This window comes from Oncorhynchus masou, chromosome 18 (assembly GCF_036934945.1).
Source record: "Oncorhynchus masou masou isolate Uvic2021 chromosome 18, UVic_Omas_1.1, whole genome shotgun sequence".
Taxonomy (NCBI): domain Eukaryota; kingdom Metazoa; phylum Chordata; class Actinopteri; order Salmoniformes; family Salmonidae; genus Oncorhynchus; species Oncorhynchus masou.
Window position 1 is genome coordinate 2,182,112 of NC_088229.1, and position 26,293 is coordinate 2,208,404.

Sequence of the window (26,293 nt, forward strand, 5' to 3'; positions counted from 1 at the left end):
AGACAACAAGTGCTCAGCATATGTGGGAACTCCTTCAAGACTGTTGGAAAAGCATTCCTCATAAAGCTGGTTGAGAGAATGCCAAGAGTGTGCAAAGCTGTCATAAATAAATGTTGATTTGTTTAACACTTTTTTGGTTACAACATGATTCCATATGTGTTATTTCATAGATTTGAAGTCTTCACTATTATTCTACAATGTAGAAAACAGTAAAAAATTAAGAAAAACCCTTGACTAAATAGGTATAATATATAATAATAATATATCCCATTTAGCAGACGCTTTTGTCCAAAGCGACTTACAAGTCGGCTGGGGCCACTACTTTTACATATGGGTGGCCCCAGCGGGAATCGAACCCACGACGCTTGGCGTTGCAAGCGCCATGCTCTACCAACTGAGCCACACAGGACTAATCCTAATCCTGTAGGTGTGTCCAAACTTTTGACTGGTACTGTAGATAACCATCCTGACCGAATGGTGCCATGTGCTTCAGTTGGTAGAGCATGGTGCTTGCAACACCAAGCATCCTGAGTTCGATTCCCGCTGGGGCCACCCATAAGAAATATGTTCTCCTCCATAGCGGTCATAAACACATGCAGTAACACCAGACTGCCACATGGTGGGGCACTGAGCACAACAGAGGAGCTGGAATAGTGCCGCTCGTTGTGGATTGTGAGGGAATGAGCATGCCATTAAACTGACCCATTAAACTGGCCCATTTAAACTGTCCCAATAAACTGTCCCAATAAACTGACCCATTAAACTGACCCATTAAACTGGCCCATTAAACAGACCCATTAAACTGGCCCAATAAACTGACCCATTAACCTGGCCCATCAAACTGGCCCATTAACCTGGCCCATTAAACTGACCTTGGGTGAGTGTCTAGAGACAACCCCTATTCTACAACCAACATCACCACCCAACCCAGGGGGAAGTTGCCCCTAAACGCTGATCTGGGGTTAGTGTAGCATTTCCCCACTGAGGGAGAGCTGATCCTTGATCTGTACCGAGGGGAAACTTCACCTCTGAGAACATCTTCACCTGAGAGCACACTTTGGACCCCAGGAAGAGTAGCTGCTGCTTTTGCAACAGCTAATGGGGATCATAATAAAATATTAGGTTATTTTGGGTTGGATTTGGTTGGGTTAGGTTGGGTTAGGTTGGGTTATTTAAGGTTAGGTTGGGTTGGGTTACCTAACCCAACCTAACCAAACCCAACCTAACCAAACCTAACCAAACCTAACCTAACCCAACCTAACCAAACCTAACCCAACCTAACCAAACCCAACCTAACCTTAAATAACCCAACCCAACCTGACCCAGGGTTAAGGTTGTCTCAAGGTGTGCTCTCAGGTGAAAAGAGACTGTGTAATGTTAGGTTAAGTTGGGTTGGGTTGGGTTAGGATAGGATAGGTTATTTAAGGTTAGGTTAGGTTACGTTGGGTTGGGGGAGGTTAGGTTAGGTTGGGTTATTTAAGGTTAGGTTAGGTTACTTTGGGTTGGGGGAGATTAGGTTAGGTTATTTAAGGTTAGGTTAGGTTACTTTGGGTTGGGTTAGGTTAGGTTAGGTTATTTAAGGTTAGGTTAGGTTACTTTGGGTTGGGTTAGGTTAGGTTGGGTTATTTAAGGTTAGGTTAGGTTACTTTGGGTTGGGTTAGGTTAGGTTGGGTTATTTAAGGTTAGGTTAGGTTACTTTGGGTTGGGGGAGGTTAGGTTAGGTTAGGTTATTTAAGGTTAGGTTAGGTTACTTTGGGTTGGGTTAGGTTAGGTTAGGTTATTTAAGGTTAGGTTAGGTTACTTTGGGTTAGGTTAGGTTGGGTTATTTAAGGTTAGGTTAGGTTACTTTGGGTTGGGTTAGGTTAGGTTGGGTTATTTAAGGTTAGGTTAGGTTACTTTGGGTTGGGTTAGGTTAGGTTAGGTTATTTAAGGTTAGGTTAGGTTACGTTGGGTTGGGGGAGGTTAGGTTAGGTTGGGTTATTTAAGGTTAGGTAAGGTTACTTTGGGTTGGGGGAGGTTAGGTTAGGTTGGGTTATTTAAGGTTAGGTTAGGTTACTTTGGGTTGGGGGAGGTTACAGTGTCTCAGTGAACTGATTGTAGATGACTAGTGTTCCATTTATTAAAGTGGCCAATGATTTCAAGTCTATGTATAGAGGGTGATTAGTATATAGGGTGACTAGTGGTTTTACTTGTATTTATTTATTTCACCTTTATTTAACCAGGTAGGCAAGTTGAGAACAAGTTCTCATTTACAACTGCGACCTGGCTAAGATAAAGCATAGCAGTGCGACACAAACAACACAGAGGTACACATAAACAAACGTACAGTCAATAATACAATAGAAAAAAAATATAAAAATCTATGTACAGTGTGTGGAAATGTAGAAGCGTAGGGAGGTAAGGCAATAAATAGGCCATAGAGGCGAAATAATTACAATTTAGCATTAACACTGAAGTGATAGATGTGCAGATGATGATGTCATAGTAGAGATACTGAGGTGCAAAAGAGCAAGAGGGTAAGTAACAATATGGGGATGAGGTAGTTGGGTGGGCTATTTACAGATGGGCTGTGTACAGGTACAGTGATCGGTAAGCTGCTCTGACAGCTGATGCTTAAAGTTAGAGAGGGAGATATAAGACTCTAGCTTCAGATATTTGCAGTTCGTTCCAGTCATTGGCAGCAGAGAACTGGAAGGAAAGGCGGCCAAAGTAGGAATTGGCTTTGAGGATGACCAGTGAAATATACCTGCTGGAGTGGTGCTACGGGTGGGTGTTGCTATGGTGACCAGTGTGCTGAGATGAGGCGGGGCTTTACCTAGCAAAGACTTATAGATGACCTGGCACCAGCGGGTTTGGCGACGAATATGTAGTGAGGGCCAGCCAATGAGAGCATACAGGTCTCAGTGGTGGGTGGTAATAAGGGGCTTTGATGACAAAACGGATGGCACTGTGATAGACTGCATCCAATTTGCTGAGTAGAGTATTGGAGGCTATTTTATAGATGACATCACCGAAGTCGAGGATCGGTAGAATGGTCAGTTTTACGAGGGTATGTTTGGCAGCATGAGTGAAGGAGGCTGATTCTAGATATAATTTTGGATTGTAGATGTTTATTGTGAGTCCGTAAGGAGAGTTTACAGTCAAACCAGACACCTTGGTATTTGTAGTTGTCCACATATTCTAAGTCAGAACCGTCCAGAGTAGTGATGCTAGTCGGGCGGGAGGGTGCGGGCAGCAATCGGTTTACTTGCATTTAAGAGCAGTTGGAGGCTACTGAAGGAGAGTTGTATGGCATTGAAGCTCGTTTGGAGGTCTTAGCACAGTGTCCAAAGAAGGGCCAGATGTATACAGAATGGTGTCATCTGCGTAGAGGTGGATCAGAGAATCACCAGCAGCAAGAGCGACCTCATTGATGTATACAGAGAAGAGAGTCGGTCCAAGAATTGAACCCTGTGGCACCCCCATAGAGACTGCCAGAGGTCCGGACAACAGGCCCTCCGATTTTACACACTGAACTCTATCTGAGAAGTAGTTGGTGAACCAGTCATTTGAGAAGCTAAGGCTATTGAGTCTGCCGATAAGAATATGGTGATTGACAGAGTCGAAAGCCTTGGCCAGGTCGATGAAGACGGCTGCACAGTAATGTCTCTTATCGATGGCGGTTATGATATCGTTTAGGACCTTGAGCATGGCTGAGGTGCATCCATGACCAGCTCAAAAAACAGATTGCATAGTGGAGAAGGCGGGTTTCGAAATGGTCGGTGGTCTGTTCATTAACTTCTAAGGTTTTAGAAAGACAGGGCAGGATGGATATGTCTAGGTCTATAACAGTTTGGGTCTAGAGAGTCTCCCGCTTTGAAGAGGGGGATGATCGTAGCAGCTTTCCAATCTTTGGGGATCTCAGACGATACGAAGAGATGACTGTTTAACAGTCTGATGGCCCTGAGATAGAAGCTGTTTTTCAGTCTCTCTGTCCCAGCTTTGGTGCACCTGTACTGACCTCGCCTTCTGGATGGTAGCAGTGTGAAAAGGCAGTGGCTCGGGTGGTTGATGTCCTCAATGATCTTTTTGGCCTTCCTGTGACATTGGCTTCTGTAGGTGTCCTGGAGGGCACCACTCTGTCAGAGCCCTCACCTCCTCCCTGTCTCATCATTGTTGGTAATCAGGCCTACTATTGTAGTGTCGTCTGCAAACCTGATGATTAAGTTGAAGGTGTGTGTGGCAACGTAGTAAGTGGCGAACAGGGAGTACAGGAGGGGGCTGAGCACGCACCCTTGTCGGACCCCAGTGTGTAGGATCAGCGGGGTGGAGATGTTGTTTCCTATCTTCACCACCTGGGCGCGGCCTGTCAGGAAGTCCAGGACCCAGTTGCACAGGGTGGAGTTCAGACCCAGGGCCTCCAGCTCAATGACGAGTTTGGAGGGTACTACGGTGTTAAATACTGAGCTATAGTCAATGAACAGCATTCTTGTCCTTCTGGACAGTATTCCTCTTGTCCAGATGGGATGGGGCAGTGTGCAGTGCGATGGTGATTGCATAGTCTGTGGATCTATTGGGGCGGTAAGCAAATTGGAGTGGGTCTAGGGTGTCAGGTAGGGTGGAGGTGATATGGTCCTTGACTAGTCTCTCAAAGCACTTCCTTCAGGTTTCCGGTTCCGGGTTGGAGCGAGCGGTCGCATCTACACTTCGGTCCGCAGGTAGTATAACTTTTCATTACATTTCATTATAGTACAACGGTTTGATTTGTCTAATCTTAGCAATTTCTTCTTAGCTAGCTACATAGCCGTCTTTGTATCAAAGATAATTGCGTAATTATCGTATTTCGTCGTCCTAACGTAGTCTACACTGCTTTCTGCCCAGCAGCTAGCTAACGTCCACTAGCACAGCAGCTAGCTAACGTCCACTAGCACTGTAGAAACTATTACACTCAACGACTCGATTAGTGTAGTGTTAGCTAGCTACATAGTTGTCTTTGCTGTCTTCGTATCCAAGGTAATTGTGTAGTTTAGAGTGTGTAGACTTAGAGTGATTATCTTAATTTACCGAGGTTAGCTAGCCAACTATTTGTCGTCCTTAACGTAGGAGTCACTGCTGGCTAGCTAGCCAACAGCTAGCCAACGTCTTCCGAATTGAACTTCAACAACCCGGTCAACATTCCGCCTCGCTCCACAGGTAGTATCACATTTTCATTTCACTTCATTACAGTCTAACGGTTTGATTTGTTTGATCGTAGCTAGCTAGCTACATAGCCGTCTTTGTATCTAAGACAATTGTGTAGTCTGGAGCGATTTTCTAGGTTAGCTAGCCAGCTATTGTCGTTCTTTTAACGTAACGTTACGTAATCAACACTGCTAGCTAGCCAGCTAGCCCCCGAATAGCAGCACTGTAGAAACTATTACACTCGACGGAACGACTTGATTAGTGTAGTGTCAACAACGTAGCCACTGCCAGCTAGCCTACTCCAGCAGTACTGTATCATTTCAATCATTTTAGTCAATAAGATTCTTGCTACGTAAGCTTAACGTTCTGAACATTCGATAAGTGTAGTCCACTTGTCATTCCAATCTCCTTTGCATTAGCGTAGCCTCTTCTGTAGCCTGTCAACTATGTGTCTATCTATCCCTGTTCTCTCCTCTCTGCACAGACCATACAAACGCTCCACACCGCGTGGCCGCGGCCACCCTAATCTGGTGGTCCCAGCGCGCACGACCCACGTGGAGTTCCAGGTCTCCGGTAGCCTCTGGAACTGCCGATCTGCGGCCAACAAGGCAGAGTTCATCTCAGCCTATGCCTCCCTCCAGTCCCTCGACTTCTTGGCACTGACGGAAACATGGATCACCACAGACAACACTGCTACTCCTACTGCTCTCTCTTCGTCCGCCCACGTGTTCTCGCACACCCCGAGAGCTTCTGGTCAGCGGGGTGGTGGCACCGGGATCCTCATCTCTCCCAAGTGGTCATTTCTCTCTCTCCCCTTACCCATCTGTCTATCGCCTCCTTTGAATTCCATGCTGTCACAGTTACCAGCCCTTTCAAGCTTAACATCCTTATCATTTATCGCCCTCCAGGTTCCCTCGGAGAGTTCATCAATGAGCTTGATGCCTTGATAAGCTCCTTTCCTGAGGACGGCTCACCTCTCACAGTCCTGGGCGACTTTAACCTCCCCACGTCTACCTTTGACTCATTCCTCTCTGCCTCCTTCTTTCCACTCCTCTCCTCTTTTGACATCACCCTCTCACCTTCCCCCCTACTCACAAGGCAGGCAATAAGCTCGACCTCATCTTTACTAGATGCTGTTCTTCCACTAACCTCATTGCAACTCCCCTCCAAGTCTCCGACCACTACCTTGTATCCTTTTCCCTCTCGCTCTCATCCAACACTTCCCACACTGCCCCTACTCGGATGGTATCGCGCCGTCCCAACCTTCGCTCTCTCTCCCCCGCTACTCTCTCCTCTTCCATCCTATCATCTCTTCCCTCTGCTCATACCTTCTCCAACCTATCTCCTGATTCTGCCTCCTCAACCCTCCTCTCTTCCCTTTCTGCATCCTTTGACTCTCTATGTCCCCTATCCTCCAGGCCGGCTCGGTCCTCCCCTCCCGCTCCGTGGCTCGACGACTCATTGCGAGCTCACAGAACAGTGCTCCGGGCAGCCGAGCGGAAATGGAGGAAAACTCGCCTCCCTGCGGACCTGGCATCCTTTCACTCCCTCCTCTCTACATTTTCCTCCTCTGTCTCTGCTGCTAAAGCCACTTTCTTCCACTCTAAATTCCAAGCATCTGCCTCTAACCCTAGGAAGCTCTTTGCCACCTTCTCCTCCCTCCTGAATCCTCCTCCCCCTCCCCCCCCCTCCTCCCTCTCTGCAGATGACTTCGTCAACCATTTTGAAAAGAAGGTCGACGACATCCGATCCTCGTTTGCTAAGTCAAACGACACCGCTGGTTCTGCTCACACTGCCCTACCCTGTGCTCTGACCTCTTTCTCCCCTCTCTCTCCAGATGAAATCTCGCTTCTTGTGATGGCCGGCCACCCAACAACCTGCCCGCTTGACCCTATCCCCTCCTCTCTTCTCCAGACCATTTCCGGAGACCTTCTCCCTTACCTCACCTCGCTCATCAACTCATCCCTGACCGCTGGCTACGTCCCTTCCGTCTTCAAGAGAGCGAGAGTTGCACCCCTTCTGAAAAAACCTACACTCGATCCCTCCGATGTCAACAACCACAGACCAGTATCCCTTCTTTCTTTTCTCTCCAAAACTCTTGAACGTGCCGTCCTTGGCCAGCTCTCCCGCTATCTCTCTCAGAATGACCTTCTTGATCCAAATCAGTCAGGTTTCAAGACTAGTCATTCAACTGAGACTGCTCTTCTCTGTATCACGGAGGCGCTCCGCACTGCTTAAGCTAACTCTCTCTCCTCTGCTCTCATCCTTCTAGACCTATCGGCTGCCTTCGACACTGTGAACCATCAGATCCTCCTCTCCACCCTCTCCGAGTTGGGCATCTCCGGTGCGGCCCACGCTTGGATTGCGTCCTACCTGACAGGTCGCTCCTACCAGGTGGCGTGGCGAGAATCTGTCTCCTCGCCACGCGCTCTCCTATTCTCCTATTCTCGCTATACACCAAGTCACTTGGCTCTGTCATAACCTCACATGGTCTCTCCTATCATTGCTATGCAGACGACACACAATTAATCTTCTCCTTTCCCCCTTCTGATGACCAGGTGGCGAATCGCATCTCTGCATGTCTGGCAGACATATCAGCGTGGATGACGGATCACCACCTCAAGCTGAACCTCGGCAAGACGGAGCTGCTCTTCCTCCCGGGGAAGGACTGCCCGTTCCATGATCTCGCCATCACGGTTGACAACTCCATTGTTTCCTCCTCCCAGAGCGCTAAGAACCTTGGCGTGATCCTGGACAACACCCTGTCGTTCTCAACTAACATCAAGGCGGTGGCCTGTTCCTGTAGGTTCATGCTCTACAACATCCGCAGAGTACGCCACTGCCTCACACAGGAAGCGGCGCAGGTCCTAATCCAGACACTTGTCATCTCCCGTCTGGATTACTGCAACTCCCTGTTGGCTGGGCTCCCTGCCTGTGCCATTAAACCCCTACAACTCATCCAGAACGCCGCAGCCCGTCTGGTGTTCAACCTTCCCAAGTTCTCTCACGTCACCCCGCTCCTCCGCTCTCTCCACTGGCTTCCAGTTGAAGCTCGCATCCGCTACAAGACCATGGTGCTTGCCTACGGAGCTGTGAGGGGAACGGCACCGCAGTACCTCCAGGCTCTGATCAGGCCCTACACCCAAACAAGGACACTGCGTTCATCCACCTCTGGCCTGCTCGCCTCCCTACCACTGAGGAAGTACAGTTCCCGCTCAGCCCAGTCAAAACTGTTCGCTGCTCTGGCCCCCAATGGTGGAACAAACTCCCTCACGACGCCAGGACAGCGGAGTCAATCACCACCTTCCGGAGACACCTGAAACCCCACCTCTTCAAGGAATACCTAGGATAGGATAAAGCAATCCTTCTCAACCCCCCCTTAAATGATTTAGATGCAATATTGTAAAGTGGCTGTTCCACTGATGTCAGAAGGTGAATTCACCAATTTGTAAGTCGCTCTGGATAAGAGCGTCTGCTAAATGACTTAAATGTAAATGTAAATGTAAATGATGACGGAAGTGAGTGCTACGGGGCGGTAGTCGTTTAGCTCAGTTACCTTAGCTTTCTTGGGAACAGGGACAATGGTGGCCCTCTTGAAGCAAGCTATAGGGCGGTAGTCATTTAGCTCAGTTATCTTTGCGAAATCACTTGCCACTTTTTAATAAAACACACGTGAATTTATTCCGCCACTGTGTGACTGTTGTCTCTTTTGTTGTCACAGGCCTTATTGTCTATCACTGTGGCTTAGGGGTTATAGAGCCTCATCGCGGGCCTTATTGTATATCACTGTGGCTTAGGGGTTATAGAGCCTCATCGCGGGCCTTATTGTCTATCACTGTGGCTTAGGGGTTATAGAGCCTCATCGCGGGCCTTATTGTATATCACTGTGGCTTAGGGGTTATAGAGCCTCATCGCGGGCCTTATTGTATATCACTGTGGCTTAGGGGTTATAGAGCCTCATCGCGGGCCTTATTGTATATCACCGTGGCTTAGGGGTTATAGAGCCTCACCGCGGGCCTTATTGTCTATCACTGTGGCTTAGGGGTTATAGAGCATCATCGTGGGCCTTATTGTATATCACTGTGGCTTAGGGGTTATAGAGCCTCATCGCGGGCCTTATTGTCTATCACTGTGGCTTAGGGATTATAGAGCCTCACCGCGGGCCTTATTGTATATCACTGTGGCTTAGGGATTATAGAGCCTCACCGCGGGCCTTATTGTCTATCACTGTGTCTTAGGGGTTATAGAGCCTCACCGCGGGCCTTATTGTCTATCACTGTGTCTTAGGGGTTATAGAGCCTCATCGCGGGCCTTATTGTCTATCACTGTGTCTTAGGGGTTATAGAGCCTCACCGCGGGCCTTATTGTCTATCACTGTGTCTTAGGGGTTATAGAGCCTCATCGCGGGCCTTATTGTCTATCACTGTGTCTTAGGGGTTATAGAGCCTCACCGCGGGCCTTATTGTATATCACTGTGGCTTAGGGGTTATAGAGCCTCACCGCGGGCCTTATTGTCTATCACTGTGGCTTAGGGATTATAGAGCCTCACCGCGGGCCTTATTGTATATCACTGTGGCTTAGGGGTTATAGAGCCTCACCGTGGGCCTTATTGTATATCACTGTGCCTTATTAACGAATGGGTTAGAGAAAACTACACAATTATCACAACATACAGTAGGTTGTAATATGGCTTTTATACTGGCCTGGCTTCCCCAGTCATTTCCCCCACACACCACTACTGGAACCAAGTACAAGGACATAACTAAGTATTCGCTGTTGTATTTGTTCAACGAAACCATATTATTATATAATGTAATAATTCACAAGCATGTGCAGACGTATCAATGGTTTATTTTCTCATCTATACACTCAGCTGCTCGCTAGCTAGCTAACGTTAGCTAACAACATTCATCATGTTATTTCAGCATCGGGAAAAAATGAACGTTTACCCCTCTCGTACGTTGTTATACGGTGTAATTCATATTATACAGAGCTCGTTAGCAGGCTAAACAAACAGCCTGCATCCTCTCCACATACAGCTAACTTACTAGCTAAGTTAGCTAATTAGTTAGCTGAATGCTGACGTCAACCAACATTACCTAAACAATAGCTAGCTTCTATATTATTTTTCGGCCTAACTTCATTTTTATCAATATCATGCAAATAACTACATGAAAAAAAGTAAATTGTGACTGAAAAAGTTGACAATTCACTTGGGCAGTTGATAATAGTGGTGGAGAGTCGACTCCAAAAGAGTTGATTACCTGGACTCCTTGACCACTGGGAGTCGACTCCAAAAGAGTTGATTCCCTGGACTCCTTGACCACTGGGAGTCAACTCCAAAAGAGTTGATTCCCTGGACTCCTTGACCCCTGGGAGTCGACTCCAAAATAGTTGATTCCCTGGACTCCTTGACCACTGGGAGTCGACTCCAAAAGAGTTGATTCCCTCGACTCCTTGACCACAAAAATCCTAGGCAGGTAGGTTGACATCGGCTCAAAGAGTTTGCATGTAGGTAGAGGTCGAGACGTAAGAAGTTAGCATTTTACATTTTAGTAAACAGTCTGTCTCGAGGGTATTCTCTCAAAGTCTTTTCTGTTTAGTCTTGTGTGAATACCCTATTATAAAGATGGGGTGCTAGGGGGGGTCAACCAAGGTCTGTTTTATTAAGATGGGGGGCTAGGGGGGTCAACCAAGGTCTGTTTTATTAGGATGGGGGCTAGGGTGGTCAACCAAGGTCTGTTTTATTAGGATGGGTGCTAGGGGGGTCAACCAAGGTCTGTTTTATTAGGATCGGGGGCTAGGGGGTCAACCAAGGTCTGTTTTATTAGGATGGGGTGCCGGGGGGGGTCAACCAGGGTCTGTTTTATTAGGATGGGGGGCTAGGGTGGTCAACCAAGGTCTGTTTTATTAGGATGGGGGGCTAGGGGGGTCAACCAAGGTCTGTTTTATTAGGATGGGGTGCCGGGGGGGGTCAACCAGGGTCTCTCTTTCTTCATCCTCCCCTCTTTCAGCCCAGGATAGAGAGGGATGGTGGGGTCCGTCTCCGCCTCCTTCTCTTGATCCAGATCCAAGCGAAGTAACATTGTGTTGGAGTCTGGAGGATGGAGAGAGGGGAGGACGGAGAGAGGGGTGAGAAAGAGGAGAGGTGGAGGCGGAGGGTGGAACACATCTGTCCCTGGGGGGTCTCTTCCAGACCCTCGTACCCCCGCCCGCACCTTTGTCATAGCTGGCAGGAAGAGAGGTGGTCGTACCCTGAGAACACACACACTTCATGCACACACACCATGCACACACACACACACACCAGATATATACATACAGGATGTGCTGTGCATAGTGCTCTGACACAGACACAACATATGAATCTCTAGTGTGTGTGTGTGTGTATCTGTCTGTGTTGTACCTGTTCTGTAGGTTTCGGCGGAGGCTGGAGACCAGGATGTCCATGAAATAGAAGGTGATCTGGCGTAGATCCTGCCACAGCCAGAACCCTAAAACTCCCATCCTGACAGACACACACACACACACACACACACACACACACACACACACACACACACACACACACACACACACACACACACACACACACACACACACACACACACACACACACACACACACACACACACAAACAGAGAAAGAGAGAAAAGTCTGCTTTAAAAAAACGAGGTCCTACTAATTCTCTGACTTACTAAATGTGTTTATTTTCACAAACAGACAAGTATTTAGCGCAGTTATTTTCAAAACAATTCCTGACTTAACCCACCAAGACAATGTGCTGTAGGATGTTGGTATACACACAGGCGCTAATGTCTCTCTCTCTCTCCTCACTGAATGAATGAAGTCTCTCTCTCCTCACTGAATGAATGACGTCTCTCTCTCCTCACTGAATGAATGACGTCTCTCTCTCTCCTCACTGAATGAATGACGTCTCTCTCTCCTCACTGAATGAATGAAGTCTCTCTCTCTCTCCTCACTGAATGAATGACGTCTCTCTCTCCTCACTGAATGAATGACGTCTCTCTCTCCTCACTGAATGACTGACGTCTCTCTCTCCTCACTGAATGAATGAAGTCTCTCTCTCTCTCCTCACTGAATGAATGAAGTCTCTCTCTCCTCACTTAATGAATTAAGTCTCTCTCTCTCTCTCTCTCTCTCTCCTCACTTAATGAATGAAGTCTGATCAGTGTGATCAGTAGAACATAGAGCCTTATAGTGTGATCAGTAGAGCCTTATAGTGTGATCAGTAGAACATAGAGCCTTATAGTGTGATCAGTAGAACATAGAGCCTTATAGTGTGATCAGTAGATCATAGAGCCTTATAGTGTGATCAGAATAACATAGAGCCTTATAGTGTGATCAGTAGAACATAGAGCCTTATAGTGTGATCAGTAGAACATAGAGCCTTATAGTGTGATCAGTAGAACATAGAGCCTTATAGTGTGATCAGTAGAGCCTTATAGTGTGATCAGTAGAACATAGAGCCTTATAGTGTGATCAGTAGAACATAGAGCCTTATAGTGTGATCAGTAGAACATAGAGCCTTATAGTGTGATCAGTAGAGCATAGAGCCTTATAGTGTGATCAGTAGAGCATAGAGCCTTATAGTGTGATCAGTAGAGCATAGAGCCTTATAGTGTGATCAGTAGAGCCTTATAGTGTGATCAGTAGAACATAGAGCCTTATAGTGTGATCAGTAGAGCCTTATAGTGTGATCAGTAGAACATAGAGCCTTATAGTGTGATCAGTAGAGCCTTATAGTGTGATCAGTAGAACATAGAGCCTTATAGTGTGATCAGTATAACATAGAGCCTTATAGTGTGATCAGTAGAGCATAGAGCCTTATAGTGTGATCAGTAGAGCATAGAGCCTTATAGTGTGATCAGTAGAGCATAGAGCCTTATAGTGTGATCAGTAGAACATAGAGCCTTATAGTGTGATCAGTAGAGCCTTATAGTGTGATCAGTAGAACATAGAGCCTTATAGTGTGATCAGTAGAACATAGAGCCTTATAGTGTGATCAGTAGAACATAGAGCCTTATAGTGTGATCACTAGAGCCTTATAGTGTGATCAGTAGAACATAGAGCCTTATAGTGTGATCAGTAGAGCCTTACAGTGTGATCAGTAGAACATAGAGCCTTACAGTGTGATCAGTAGAGCCTTATAGTGTGATCAGTAGAACACAGAGCCATATAGTGTGATCAGTAGAACATAGAGCCTTATAGTGTGATCAGTAGAGCATAGAACCTTATAGTGTGATCAGTAGAACATAGAGCCTTATAGTGTGATCAGTAGAACATAGAGCCTTACAGTGTGATCAGTAGAGCCTTATAGTGTGATCAGTAGAACACAGAGCCTTATAGTGTGATCAGTAGAACATAGAGCCTTATAGTGTGATCAGTAGAACATAGAGCCTTATAGTGTGATCAGTAGAACATAGAGCCTTATAGTGTGATCAGTAGAGCATAGAGCCTTATAGTGTGATCAGAATAACATAGAGCCTTATAGTGTGATCAGTAGAACATAGAGCCTTATAGTGTGATCAGTAGAACATAGAGCCTTATAGTGTGATCAGTAGAACATAGAGCCTTATAGTGTGATCAGTAGAACATAGAGCCTTATAGTGTGATCAGTAGAGCATAGAGCCTTATAGTGTGATCAGTAGAACATAGAGCCTTATAGTGTGATCAGTAGAACATAGAGCCTTATAATGTGATCAGTAGAACATAGAGCCTTATAGTGTGATCAGTAGAGCATAGAGCCTTATAGTGTGATCAGTAGAACATAGAGCCTTATAGTGTGATCAGTAGAGCGTAACGGTGTGATCAGTAGAACATAGAGCCTTATAGTGTGATCAGTAGAGCCTTATAGTGTGATCAGTAGAGCATAGAGCCTTACAGTGTGATAAGTAGAGCATAGAGCCTTATAGTGTGATCAGTAGAGCCTTATAGTGTGATCAGTAGAACATAGAGCCTTATAGTGTGATCACTAGAGCCTTATAGTGTGATCAGTAGAACATAGAGCCTTATAGTGTGATCAGTAGAGCCTTATAGTGTATTCAGTAGAACATAGAGCCTTATAGTGTGATCACTAGAGCCTTATAGTGTGATCAGTAGAACATAGAGCCTTATAGTGTGATCAGTAGAGCCTTATAGTGTGATCAGTAGAACATAGAGCCTTATAGTGTGATCAGTAGAACATAGAGCCTTATAGTGTGATCAGTAGAACACAGAGCCTTATAGTGTGATCACTAGAGCCTTATAGTGTGATCAGTAGAACATAGAGCCTTATAGTGTGATCAGTAGAGCCTTATAGTGTGATCAGTAGAACATAGAGCCTTACAGTGTGATAAGTAGAGCATAGAGCCTTATGGTGTGATCAGTAGAGCCTTATAGTGTGATCAGTAGAGCATAGAGCCTTATAGTGTGATCACTAGAGCCTTATAGTGTGATCAGTAGGACATAGAGCCTTTTAGTGTGATCAGTAGAGCCTTATAGTGTGATCAGTAGAACATAGAGCCTTATAGTGTGATCACTAGAGCCTTATAGTGTGATCAGTAGAACATAGAGCCTTATAGTGTGATCAGTAGAGCCTTACAGTGTGATCAGTAGAACATAGAGCCTTACAGTGTGATCAGTAGAGCCTTATAGTGTGATCAGTAGAGCATAGAGCCTTATAGTGTGATCAGTAGAACATAGAGCCTTATAGTGTGATCAGTAGAGCGTAACGGTGTGATCAGTAGAACATAGAGCCTTATAGTGTGATCAGTAGAGCCTTATATTGTGATCAGTAGAGCATAGAGCCTTACAGTGTGATCAGTAGAACATAGAGCCTTATAGTGTGATCACTAGAGCCTTATAGTGTGATCAGTAGAACATAGAGCCTTATAGTGTGATCAGTAGAGCCTTATATTGTGATCAGTAGAGCATAGAGCCTTACAGTGTGATCAGTAGAACATAGAGCCTTATAGTGTGATCAGTAGAGCCTTATATTGTGATCAGTAGAGCATAGAGCCTTACAGTGTGATCAGTAGAACATAGAGCCTTATAGTGTGATCACTAGAGCCTTATAGTGTGATCAGTAGAACATAGAGCCTTATAGTGTGATCAGTAGAGCCTTATAGTGTGATCAGTAGAACATAGAGCCTTATAGTGTGATCAGTAGAGCCTTATAGTGTGATCAGTAGAACATAGAGCCTTATAGTGTGATCAGTAGAACATAGAGCCTTACAGTGTGATCAGTAGAACATAGAGCCTTATAGTGTGATCAGTAGAACACAGAGCCTTATAGTGTGATCAGTAGAACATAGAGCCTTATAGTGTGATCAGTAGAGCATAGAGCCTTACAGTGTGATCAGTAGAACACAGAGCCTTATAGTGTGATCAGTAGAACATAGAGCCTTATAGTGTGATCAGTAGAACATAGAGCCTGATGTGATCAGTAGAGCCTTATAGTGTGATCAGTAGAGCATAGAGACTTATAGTGTGATCACTAGAGCCTTATAGTGTGATCAGTAGAACATAGAGCCTTATAGTGTGATCAGTAGAACACAGAGCCTTATAGTGTGATCAGTAGAACATAGAGCCTTACAGTGTGATCAGTAGAACACAGAGCCTTATAGTGTGATCAGTAGAACATAGAGCCTTACAGTGTGATCAGTAGAACACAGAGCCTTATAGTGTGATCAGTAGAACATAGAGCCTTATAGTGTGATCAGTAGAACATAGAGCCTTACAGTGTGATCAGTAGAGCCTTATAGTGTGATCAGTAGAACACAGAGCCTTATAGTGTGATCAGTAGAACATAGAGCCTTATAGTGTGATCAGTAGAGCCTTATAGTGTGATCAGTAGAACACAGAGCCTTATAGTGTGATCAGTAGAACATAGAGCCTTATAGTGTGATCAGTAGAACATAGAGCCTTATAGTGTGATCAGTAGAACATAGAGCCTTATAATGTGATCAGTAGAACATAGAGCCTTATAGTGTGATCAGTAGAACATAGAGCCTTATAGTGTGATCAGTAGAACATAGAGCCTTATAGTGTGATCAGTAGAACATAGAGCCTTATAGTGTGATCAGTAGAACATAGAGCCTTATAATGTGATCAGTAGAACATAGAGCCTTATAATGTGATCAGTAGAACATAGAGCCTTATAGTGTGATCAGTAGAGCATAGAGCCTTATAGTGTGATCAGTAGAACATAGAGCCTTATAGTGTGATCAGTAGAGCGTAATGGTGTGATCAGTAGAACATAGAGCCTTATAGTGTGATCAGTAGAACATAGAGCCTTATAATGTGATCAGTAGAACATAGAGCCTTATAGTGTGATCAGTAGAGCATAGAGCCTTATAGTGTGATCAGTAGAACATAGAGCCTTATAGTGTGATCAGTAGAGCGTAACGGTGTGATCAGTAGAACATAGAGCCTTATAGTGTGATCAGTAGAACATAGAGCCTTATATTGGGATCAGTAGAACATAGAGCCTTATAGTGTGATCAGTAGAGCATAGAGCCTTATAGTGTGATCAGTAGAACATAGAGCCTTATAGTGTGATCAGTAGAGCGTAACGGTGTGATCAGTAGAACATAGAGCCTTATAGTGTGATCAGTAGAACATAGAGCCTTATAGTGTGATCAGTAGAGCCTTATAGTGTGATCAGTATAACATAGAGCCTTATAGTGTGATCAGTAGAACATAGAGAGCCTTATAGTGTGAACAGTAGAACACAGAGCCTTATAGTGTGATCAGTAGAACATAGAGCCTTATAGTGTGATCAGTAGAACATAGAGCCTTATAGTGTGATCAGTAGAACATAGAGCCTTATAGTGTGATCAGTAGAACATAGAGACTTATAGTGTGATCAGTAGAGCATAGAGCCTTATAGTGTGATCAGTAGAACATAGCGCCTTACAGTGTGATCAGTAGAACATAGAGCCTTATAGTGTGATCACTAGAGCCTTATAGTGTGATCAGTAGAACATAGAGCCTTATAGTGTGATCAGTAGAGCCTTACAGTGTGATCAGTAGAACATAGAGCCTTACAGTGTGATCAGTAGAGCCTTATAGTGTGATCAGTAGAGCATAGAGCCTTATAGTGTGATCAGTAGAACATAGAGCCTTATAGTGTGATCAGTAGAGCGTAACGGTGTGATCAGTAGAACATAGAGCCTTACAGTGTGATCAGTAGAGGCTTATATTGTGATCAGTAGAGCATAGAGCCTTACAGTGTGATCAGTAGAACATAGAGCCTTATAGTGTGATCACTAGAGCCTTATAGTGTGATCAGTAGAACATAGAGCCTTATAGTGTGATCAGTAGAGCCTTATAGTGTGATCAGTAGAACATAGAGCCTTATAGTGTGATCAGTAGAGCCTTATAGTGTGATCAGTAGAACATAGAGCCTTATAGTGTGATCAGTAGAACATAGAGCCTTACAGTGTGATCAGTAGAACATAGAGCCTTATAGTGTGATCAGTAGAACACAGAGCCTTATAGTGTGATCAGTAGAACATAGAGCCTTATAGTGTGATCAGTAGAACATAGAGCCTTATGATGTGATCAGTAGAGCCTTATAGTGTGATCAGTAGAGCATAGAGACTTATAGTGTGATCACTAGAGCCTTATAGTGTGATCAGTAGAACATAGAGCCTTATAGTGTGATCAGTAGAACACAGAGCCTTATAGTGTGATCAGTAGAACATAGAGCCTTATAGTGTGATCAGTAGAGCATAGAACCTTATAGTGTGATCAGTAGAACATAGAGCCTTACAGTGTGATCAGTAGAACACAGAGCCTTATAGTGTGATCAGTAGAACATAGAGCCTTATAGTGTGATCAGTAGAACATAGAGCCTTACAGTGTGATCAGTAGAACACAGAGCCTTATAGTGTGATCACTAGAGCCTTATAGTGTGATCAGTAGAGCATATAACCTTATAGTGTGATCAGTAGAGCATAGAGCCTTATAGTGTGATCAGTAGAACATAGAGCCTTATAGTGTGATCAGTAGAGCGTAACGGTGTGATCAGTAGAACATAGAGCCTTATAGTGTGATCAGTAGAGCCTTATATTGTGATCAGTAGAGCATAGAGCCTTACAGTGTGATCAGTAGAACATAGAGCCTTATAGTGTGATCACTAGAGCCTTATAGTGTGATCAGTAGAACATAGAGCCTTATAGTGTGATCAGTAGAGCCTTATATTGTGATCAGTAGAGCATAGAGCCTTACAGTGTGATCAGTAGAACATAGAGCCTTATAGTGTGATCAGTAGAGCCTTATATTGTGATCAGTAGAGCATAGAGCCTTACAGTGTGATCAGTAGAACATAGAGCCTTATAGTGTGATCACTAGAGCCTTATAGTGTGATCAGTAGAACATAGAGCCTTATAGTGTGATCAGTAGAGCCTTATAGTGTGATCAGTAGAACATAGAGCCTTATAGTGTGATCAGTAGAGCCTTATAGTGTGATCAGTAGAACATAGAGCCTTATAGTGTGATCAGTAGAACATAGAGCCTTACAGTGTGATCAGTAGAACATAGAGCCTTATAGTGTGATCAGTAGAACACAGAGCCTTATAGTGTGATCAGTAGAACATAGAGCCTTATAGTGTGATCAGTAGAGCATAGAGCCTTACAGTGTGATCAGTAGAACACAGAGCCTTATAGTGTGATCAGTAGAACATAGAGCCTTATAGTGTGATCAGTAGAACATAGAGCCTGATGTGATCAGTAGAGCCTTATAGTGTGATCAGTAGAGCATAGAGACTTATAGTGTGATCACTAGAGCCTTATAGTGTGATCAGTAGAACATAGAGCCTTATAGTGTGATCAGTAGAACACAGAGCCTTATAGTGTGATCAGTAGAACATAGAGCCTTACAGTGTGATCAGTAGAACACAGAGCCTTATAGTGTGATCAGTAGAACATAGAGCCTTACAGTGTGATCAGTAGAACACAGAGCCTTATAGTGTGATCAGTAGAACATAGAGCCTTATAGTGTGATCAGTAGAACATAGAGCCTTACAGTGTGATCAGTAGAGCCTTATAGTGTGATCAGTAGAACACAGAGCCTTATAGTGTGATCAGTAGAACATAGAGCCTTATAGTGTGATCAGTAGAGCCTTATAGTGTGATCAGTAGAACACAGAGCCTTATAGTGTGATCAGTAGAACATAGAGCCTTATAGTGTGATCAGTAGAACATAGAGCCTTATAGTGTGATCAGTAGAACATAGAGCCTTATAATGTGATCAGTAGAACATAGAGCCTTATAGTGTGATCAGTAGAACATAGAGCCTTATAGTGTGATCAGTAGAACATAGAGCCTTATAGTGTGATCAGTAGAACATAGAGCCTTATAGTGTGATCAGTAGAACATAGAGCCTTATAATGTGATCAGTAGAACATAGAGCCTTATAATGTGATCAGTAGAACATAGAGCCTTATAGTGTGATCAGTAGAGCATAGAGCCTTATAGTGTGATCAGTAGAACATAGAGCCTTATAGTGTGATCAGTAGAGCGTAATGGTGTGATCAGTAGAACATAGAGCCTTATAGTGTGATCAGTAGAACATAGAGCCTTATAATGTGATCAGTAGAACATAGAGCCTTATAGTGTGATCAGTAGAGCATAGAGCCTTATAGTGTGATCAGTAGAACATAGAGCCTTATAGTGTGATCAGTAGAGCGTAACGGTGTGATCAGTAGAACATAGAGCCTTATAGTGTGATCAGTAGAACATAGAGCCTTATATTGGGATCAGTAGAACATAGAGCCTTATAGTGTGATCAGTAGAGCATAGAGCCTTATAGTGTGATCAGTAGAACATAGAGCCTTATAGTGTGATCAGTAGAGCGTAACGGTGTGATCAGTAGAACATAGAGCCTTATAGTGTGATCAGTAGAACATAGAGCCTTATAGTGTGATCAGTAGAGCCTTATAGTGTGATCAGTATAACATAGAGCCTTATAGTGTGATCAGTAGAACATAGAGAGCCTTATAGTGTGAACAGTAGAACACAGAGCCTTATAGTGTGATCAGTAGAACATAGAGCCTTATAGTGTGATCAGTAGAACATAGAGCCTTATAGTGTGATCAGTAGAACATAGAGCCTTATAGTGTGATCAGTAGAACATAGAGACTTATAGTGTGATCAGTAGAGCATAGAGCCTTATAGTGTGATCAGTAGAACATAGCGCCTTACAGTGTGATCAGTAGAACATAGAGCCTTATAGTGTGATCACTAGAGCCTTATAGTGTGATCAGTAGAACATAGAGCCTTATAGTGTGATCAGTAGAGCCTTACAGTGTGATCAGTAGAACATAGAGCCTTACAGTGTGATCAGTAGAGCCTTATAGTGTGATCAGTAGAGCATAGAGCCTTATAGTGTGATCAGTAGAACATAGAGCCTTATAGTGTGATCAGTAGAGCGTAACGGTGTGATCAGTAGAACATAGAGCCTTACAGTGTGATCAGTAGAGGCTTATATTGTGATCAGTAGAGCATAGAGCCTTACAGTGTGATCAGTAGAACATAGAGCCTTATAGTGTGATCACTAGAGCCTTATAGTGTGATCAGTAGAACATAGAGCCTTATAGTGTGATCAGTAGAGCCTTATAGTGTGATCAGTAGAACATAGAGCCTTATAGTGTGATCAGTAGAGCCTTATAGTGTGATCAGTAGAACATAGAGCCTTATAGTGTGATCAGTAGAACATAGAGCCTTACAGTGTGATCAGTAGAACATAGAGCCTTATAGTGTGATCAGTAGAACACAGAGCCTTATAGTGTGATCAGTAGAACATAGAGCCTTATAGTGTGATCAGTAGAACATAGAGCCTTATGATGTGATCAGTAGAGCCTTATAGTGTGATCAGTAGAGCATAGAGACTTATAGTGTGATCACTAGAGCCTTATAGTGTGATCAGTAGAACATAGAGCCTTATAGTGTGATCAGTAGAACACAGAGCCTTATAGTGTGATCAGTAGAACATAGAGCCTTATAGTGTGATCAGTAGAGCATAGAACCTTATAGTGTGATCAGTAGAACATAGAGCCTTACAGTGTGATCAGTAGAACACAGAGCCTTATAGTGTGATCAGTAGAACATAGAGCCTTATAGTGTGATCAGTAGAACATAGAGCCTTACAGTGTGATCAGTAGAACACAGAGCCTTATAGTGTGATCACTAGAGCCTTATAGTGTGATCAGTAGAGCATATAACCTTATAGTGTGATCAGTAGAACATAGAGCCTTATAGTGTGATCAGTAGAACATAGAGCCTTACAGTGTGATCAGTAGAGCCTTATAGTGTGATCAGTAGAACATAGAGCCTTATAGTGTGATCAGTAGAGCCTTATAGTGTGATCAGTATAACATAGAGCCTTATAGTGTGATCAGTAGAGCGTAATGGTGTGATCAGTAGAACATAGAGCCTTATAGTGTGATCAGTAGAACATAGAGCCTTATAATGTGATCAGTAGAACATAGAGCCTTATAGTGTGATCAGTAGAGCATAGAGCCTTATAGTGTGATCAGTAGAACATAGAGCCTTATAGTGTGATCAGTAGAGCGTAACGGTGTGATCAGTAGAACATAGAGCCTTATAGTGTGATCAGTAGAACATAGAGCCTTATATTGGGATCAGTAGAACATAGAGCCTTATAGTGTGATCAGTAGAGCATAGAGCCTTATAGTGTGATCAGTAGAACATAGAGCCTTATAGTGTGATCAGTAGAGCGTAACGGTGTGATCAGTAGAACATAGAGCCTTATAGTGTGATCAGTAGAACATAGAGCCTTATAGTGTGATCAGTAGAGCCTTATAGTGTGATCAGTATAACATAGAGCCTTATAGTGTGATCAGTAGAACATAGAGAGCCTTATAGTGTGAACAGTAGAACACAGAGCCTTATAGTGTGATCAGTAGAACATAGAGCCTTATAGTGTGATCAGTAGAACATAGAGCCTTATAGTGTGATCAGTAGAACATAGAGCCTTATAGTGTGATCAGTAGAACATAGAGACTTATAGTGTGATCAGTAGAGCATAGAGCCTTATAGTGTGATCAGTAGAACATAGCGCCTTACAGTGTGATCAGTAGAACATAGAGCCTTATAGTGTGATCACTAGAGCCTTATAGTGTGATCAGTAGAACATAGAGCCTTATAGTGTGATCAGTAGAGCCTTACAGTGTGATCAGTAGAACATAGAGCCTTACAGTGTGATCAGTAGAGCCTTATAGTGTGATCAGTAGAGCATAGAGCCTTATAGTGTGATCAGTAGAACATAGAGCCTTATAGTGTGATCAGTAGAGCGTAACGGTGTGATCAGTAGAACATAGAGCCTTACAGTGTGATCAGTAGAGGCTTATATTGTGATCAGTAGAGCATAGAGCCTTACAGTGTGATCAGTAGAACATAGAGCCTTATAGTGTGATCACTAGAGCCTTATAGTGTGATCAGTAGAACATAGAGCCTTATAGTGTGATCAGTAGAGCCTTATAGTGTGATCAGTAGAACATAGAGCCTTATAGTGTGATCAGTAGAGCCTTATAGTGTGATCAGTAGAACATAGAGCCTTATAGTGTGATCAGTAGAACATAGAGCCTTACAGTGTGATCAGTAGAACATAGAGCCTTATAGTGTGATCAGTAGAACACAGAGCCTTATAGTGTGATCAGTAGAACATAGAGCCTTATAGTGTGATCAGTAGAACATAGAGCCTTATGATGTGATCAGTAGAGCCTTATAGTGTGATCAGTAGAGCATAGAGACTTATAGTGTGATCACTAGAGCCTTATAGTGTGATCAGTAGAACATAGAGCCTTATAGTGTGATCAGTAGAACACAGAGCCTTATAGTGTGATCAGTAGAACATAGAGCCTTATAGTGTGATCAGTAGAGCATAGAACCTTATAGTGTGATCAGTAGAACATAGAGCCTTACAGTGTGATCAGTAGAACACAGAGCCTTATAGTGTGATCAGTAGAACATAGAGCCTTATAGTGTGATCAGTAGAACATAGAGCCTTACAGTGTGATCAGTAGAACACAGAGCCTTATAGTGTGATCACTAGAGCCTTATAGTGTGATCAGTAGAGCATATAACCTTATAGTGTGATCAGTAGAACATAGAGCCTTATAGTGTGATCAGTAGAACATAGAGCCTTACAGTGTGATCAGTAGAGCCTTATAGTGTGATCAGTAGAACACAGAGCCTTATAGTGTGATCAGTAGAACATAGAGCCTTATAGTGTGATCAGTAGAGCCTTATAGTGTGATCAGTAGAACACAGAGCCTTATAGTGTGATCAGTAGAACATAGAGCCTTATAGTGTGATCAGTAGAACATAGAGCCTTATAGTGTGATCAGTAGAACATAGAGCCTTATAATGTGATCAGTAGAACATAGAGCCTTATAGTGTGATCAGTAGAACATAGAGCCTTATAGTGTGATCAGTAGAACATAGAGCCTTATAGTGTGATCAGTAGAACATAGAGCCTTATAATGTGATCAGTAGAACATAGAGCCTTATAATGTGATCAGTAGAACATAGAGCCTTATAGTGTGATCAGTAGAGCATAGAGCCTTATAGTGTGATCAGTAGAACATAGAGCCTTATAGTGTGATCAGTAGAGCGTAATGGTGTGATCAGTAGAACATAGAGCCTTATAGTGTGATCAGTAGAACATAGAGCCTTATAATGTGATCAGTAGAACATAGAGCCTTATAGTGTGATCAGTAGAGCATAGAGCCTTATAGTGTGATCAGTAGAACATAGAGCCTTATAGTGTGATCAGTAGAGCGTAACGGTGTGATCAGTAGATCATAGAGCCTTATAGTGTGATCAGTAGAACATAGAGCCTTATATTGGGATCAGTAGAACATAGAGCCTTATAGTGTGATCAGTAGAGCATAGAGCCTTATAGTGTGATCAGTAGAACATAGAGCCTTATAGTGTGATCAGTAGAGCGTAACGGTGTGATCAGTAGAACATAGAGCCTTATAGTGTGATCAGTAGAACATAGAGCCTTATAGTGTGATCAGTAGAGCCTTATAGTGTGATCAGTATAACATAGAGCCTTATAGTGTGATCAGTAGAACATAGAGAGCCTTATAGTGTGAACAGTAGAACACAGAGCCTTATAGTGTGATCAGTAGAACATAGAGCCTTATAGTGTGATCAGTAGAACATAGAGCCTTATAGTGTGATCAGTAGAACATAGAGCCTTATAGTGTGATCAGTAGAACATAGAGACTTATAGTGTGATCAGTAGAGCATAGAGCCTTATAGTGTGATCAGTAGAACATAGCGCCTTACAGTGTGATCAGTAGAACATAGAGCCTTATAGTGTGATCACTAGAGCCTTATAGTGTGATCAGTAGAACATAGAGCCTTATAGTGTGATCAGTAGAGCCTTACAGTGTGATCAGTAGAACATAGAGCCTTACAGTGTGATCAGTAGAGCCTTATAGTGTGATCAGTAGAGCATAGAGCCTTATAGTGTGATCAGTAGAACATAGAGCCTTATAGTGTGATCAGTAGAGCGTAACGGTGTGATCAGTAGAACATAGAGCCTTATAGTGTGATCAGTAGAGCCTTATATTGTGATCAGTAGAGCATAGAGCCTTACAGTGTGATCAGTAGAACATAGAGCCTTATAGTGTGATCAGTAGAACATAGAGCCTTATAGTGTGATCAGTAGAGCCTTATAGTGTGATCAGTAGAACATAGAGCCTTATAGTGTGATCAGTAGAGCCTTATAGTGTGATCAGTAGAACATAGAGCCTTATAGTGTGATCAGTAGAACATAGAGCCTTACAGTGTGATCAGTAGAACATAGAGCCTTATAGTGTGATCAGTAGAACACAGAGCCTTATAGTGTGATCAGTAGAACATAGAGCCTTATAGTGTGATCAGTAGAACATAGAGCCTTATAGTGTGATCAGTAGAACATAGAGCCTTATAGTGTGATCAGTAGAGCCTTACAGTGTGATCAGTAGAACATAGAGCCTTACAGTGTGATCAGTAGAGCCTTATAGTGTGATCAGTAGAGCATAGAGCCTTATAGTGTGATCAGTAGAACATAGAGCCTTATAGTGTGATCAGTAGAGCGTAACGGTGTGATCAGTAGAACATAGAGCCTTATAGTGTGATCAGTAGAGCCTTATATTGTGATCAGTAGAGCATAGAGCCTTACAGTGTGATCAGTAGAACATAGAGCCTTATAGTGTGATCACTAGAGCCTTATAGTGTGATCAGTAGAACATAGAGCCTTATAGTGTGATCAGTAGAGCCTTATAGTGTGATCAGTAGAACATAGAGCCTTATAGTGTGATCAGTAGAGCCTTATAGTGTGATCAGTAGAACATAGAGCCTTATAGTGTGATCAGTAGAACATAGAGCCTTACAGTGTGATCAGTAGAACATAGAGCCTTATAGTGTGATCAGTAGAACACAGAGCCTTATAGTGTGATCAGTAGAACATAGAGCCTTATAGTGTGATCAGTAGAACATAGAGCCTTATAGTGTGATCAGTAGAACATAGAGCCTTATAGTGTGATCAGTAGAACATAGAGACTTATAGTGTGATCAGTAGAGCATAGAGCCTTATAGTGTGATCAGTAGAACATAGCGCCTTACAGTGTGATCAGTAGAACATAGAGCCTTATAGTGTGATCACTAGAGCCTTATAGTGTGATCAGTAGAACATAGAGCCTTATAGTGTGATCAGTAGAGCCTTACAGTGTGATCAGTAGAACATAGAGCCTTACAGTGTGATCAGTAGAGCCTTATATTGTGATCAGTAGAGCATAGAGCCTTATAGTGTGATCAGTAGAACATAGAGCCTTATAGTGTGATCAGTAGAGCGTAACGGTGTGATCAGTAGAACATAGAGCCTTATAGTGTGATCAGTAGAGCCTTATATTGTGATCAGTAGAGCATAGAGCCTTACAGTGTGATCAGTAGAACATAGAGCCTTATAGTGTGATCACTAGAGCCTTATAGTGTGATCAGTAGAACATAGAGCCTTATAGTGTGATCAGTAGAGCCTTATAGTGTGATCAGTAGAACATAGAGCCTTATAGTGTGATCAGTAGAGCCTTATAGTGTGATCAGTAGAACA

At 43.4% G+C, this 26,293-nt stretch overlaps 1 protein-coding gene across 1 annotated transcript in view; it reads right to left on the bottom strand.

The window, feature by feature from the left end:
• Positions 1 to 11,070: 11,070 nt before the first annotated feature.
• Positions 11,071 to 26,293, bottom strand: part of pnpla1 (patatin-like phospholipase domain containing 1) — a 33,250-nt gene continuing 18,027 nt past the window's right edge. The window contains exons 8-9 of the mRNA XM_064922049.1: positions 11,567 to 11,668; positions 11,071 to 11,257 (exon numbers count right to left, since the gene is read on the bottom strand). Of these exons, the coding sequence (XP_064778121.1) occupies positions 11,071 to 11,257; positions 11,567 to 11,668 (289 nt within the window). The remainder of the gene's footprint in view (positions 11,258 to 11,566; positions 11,669 to 26,293) is intronic.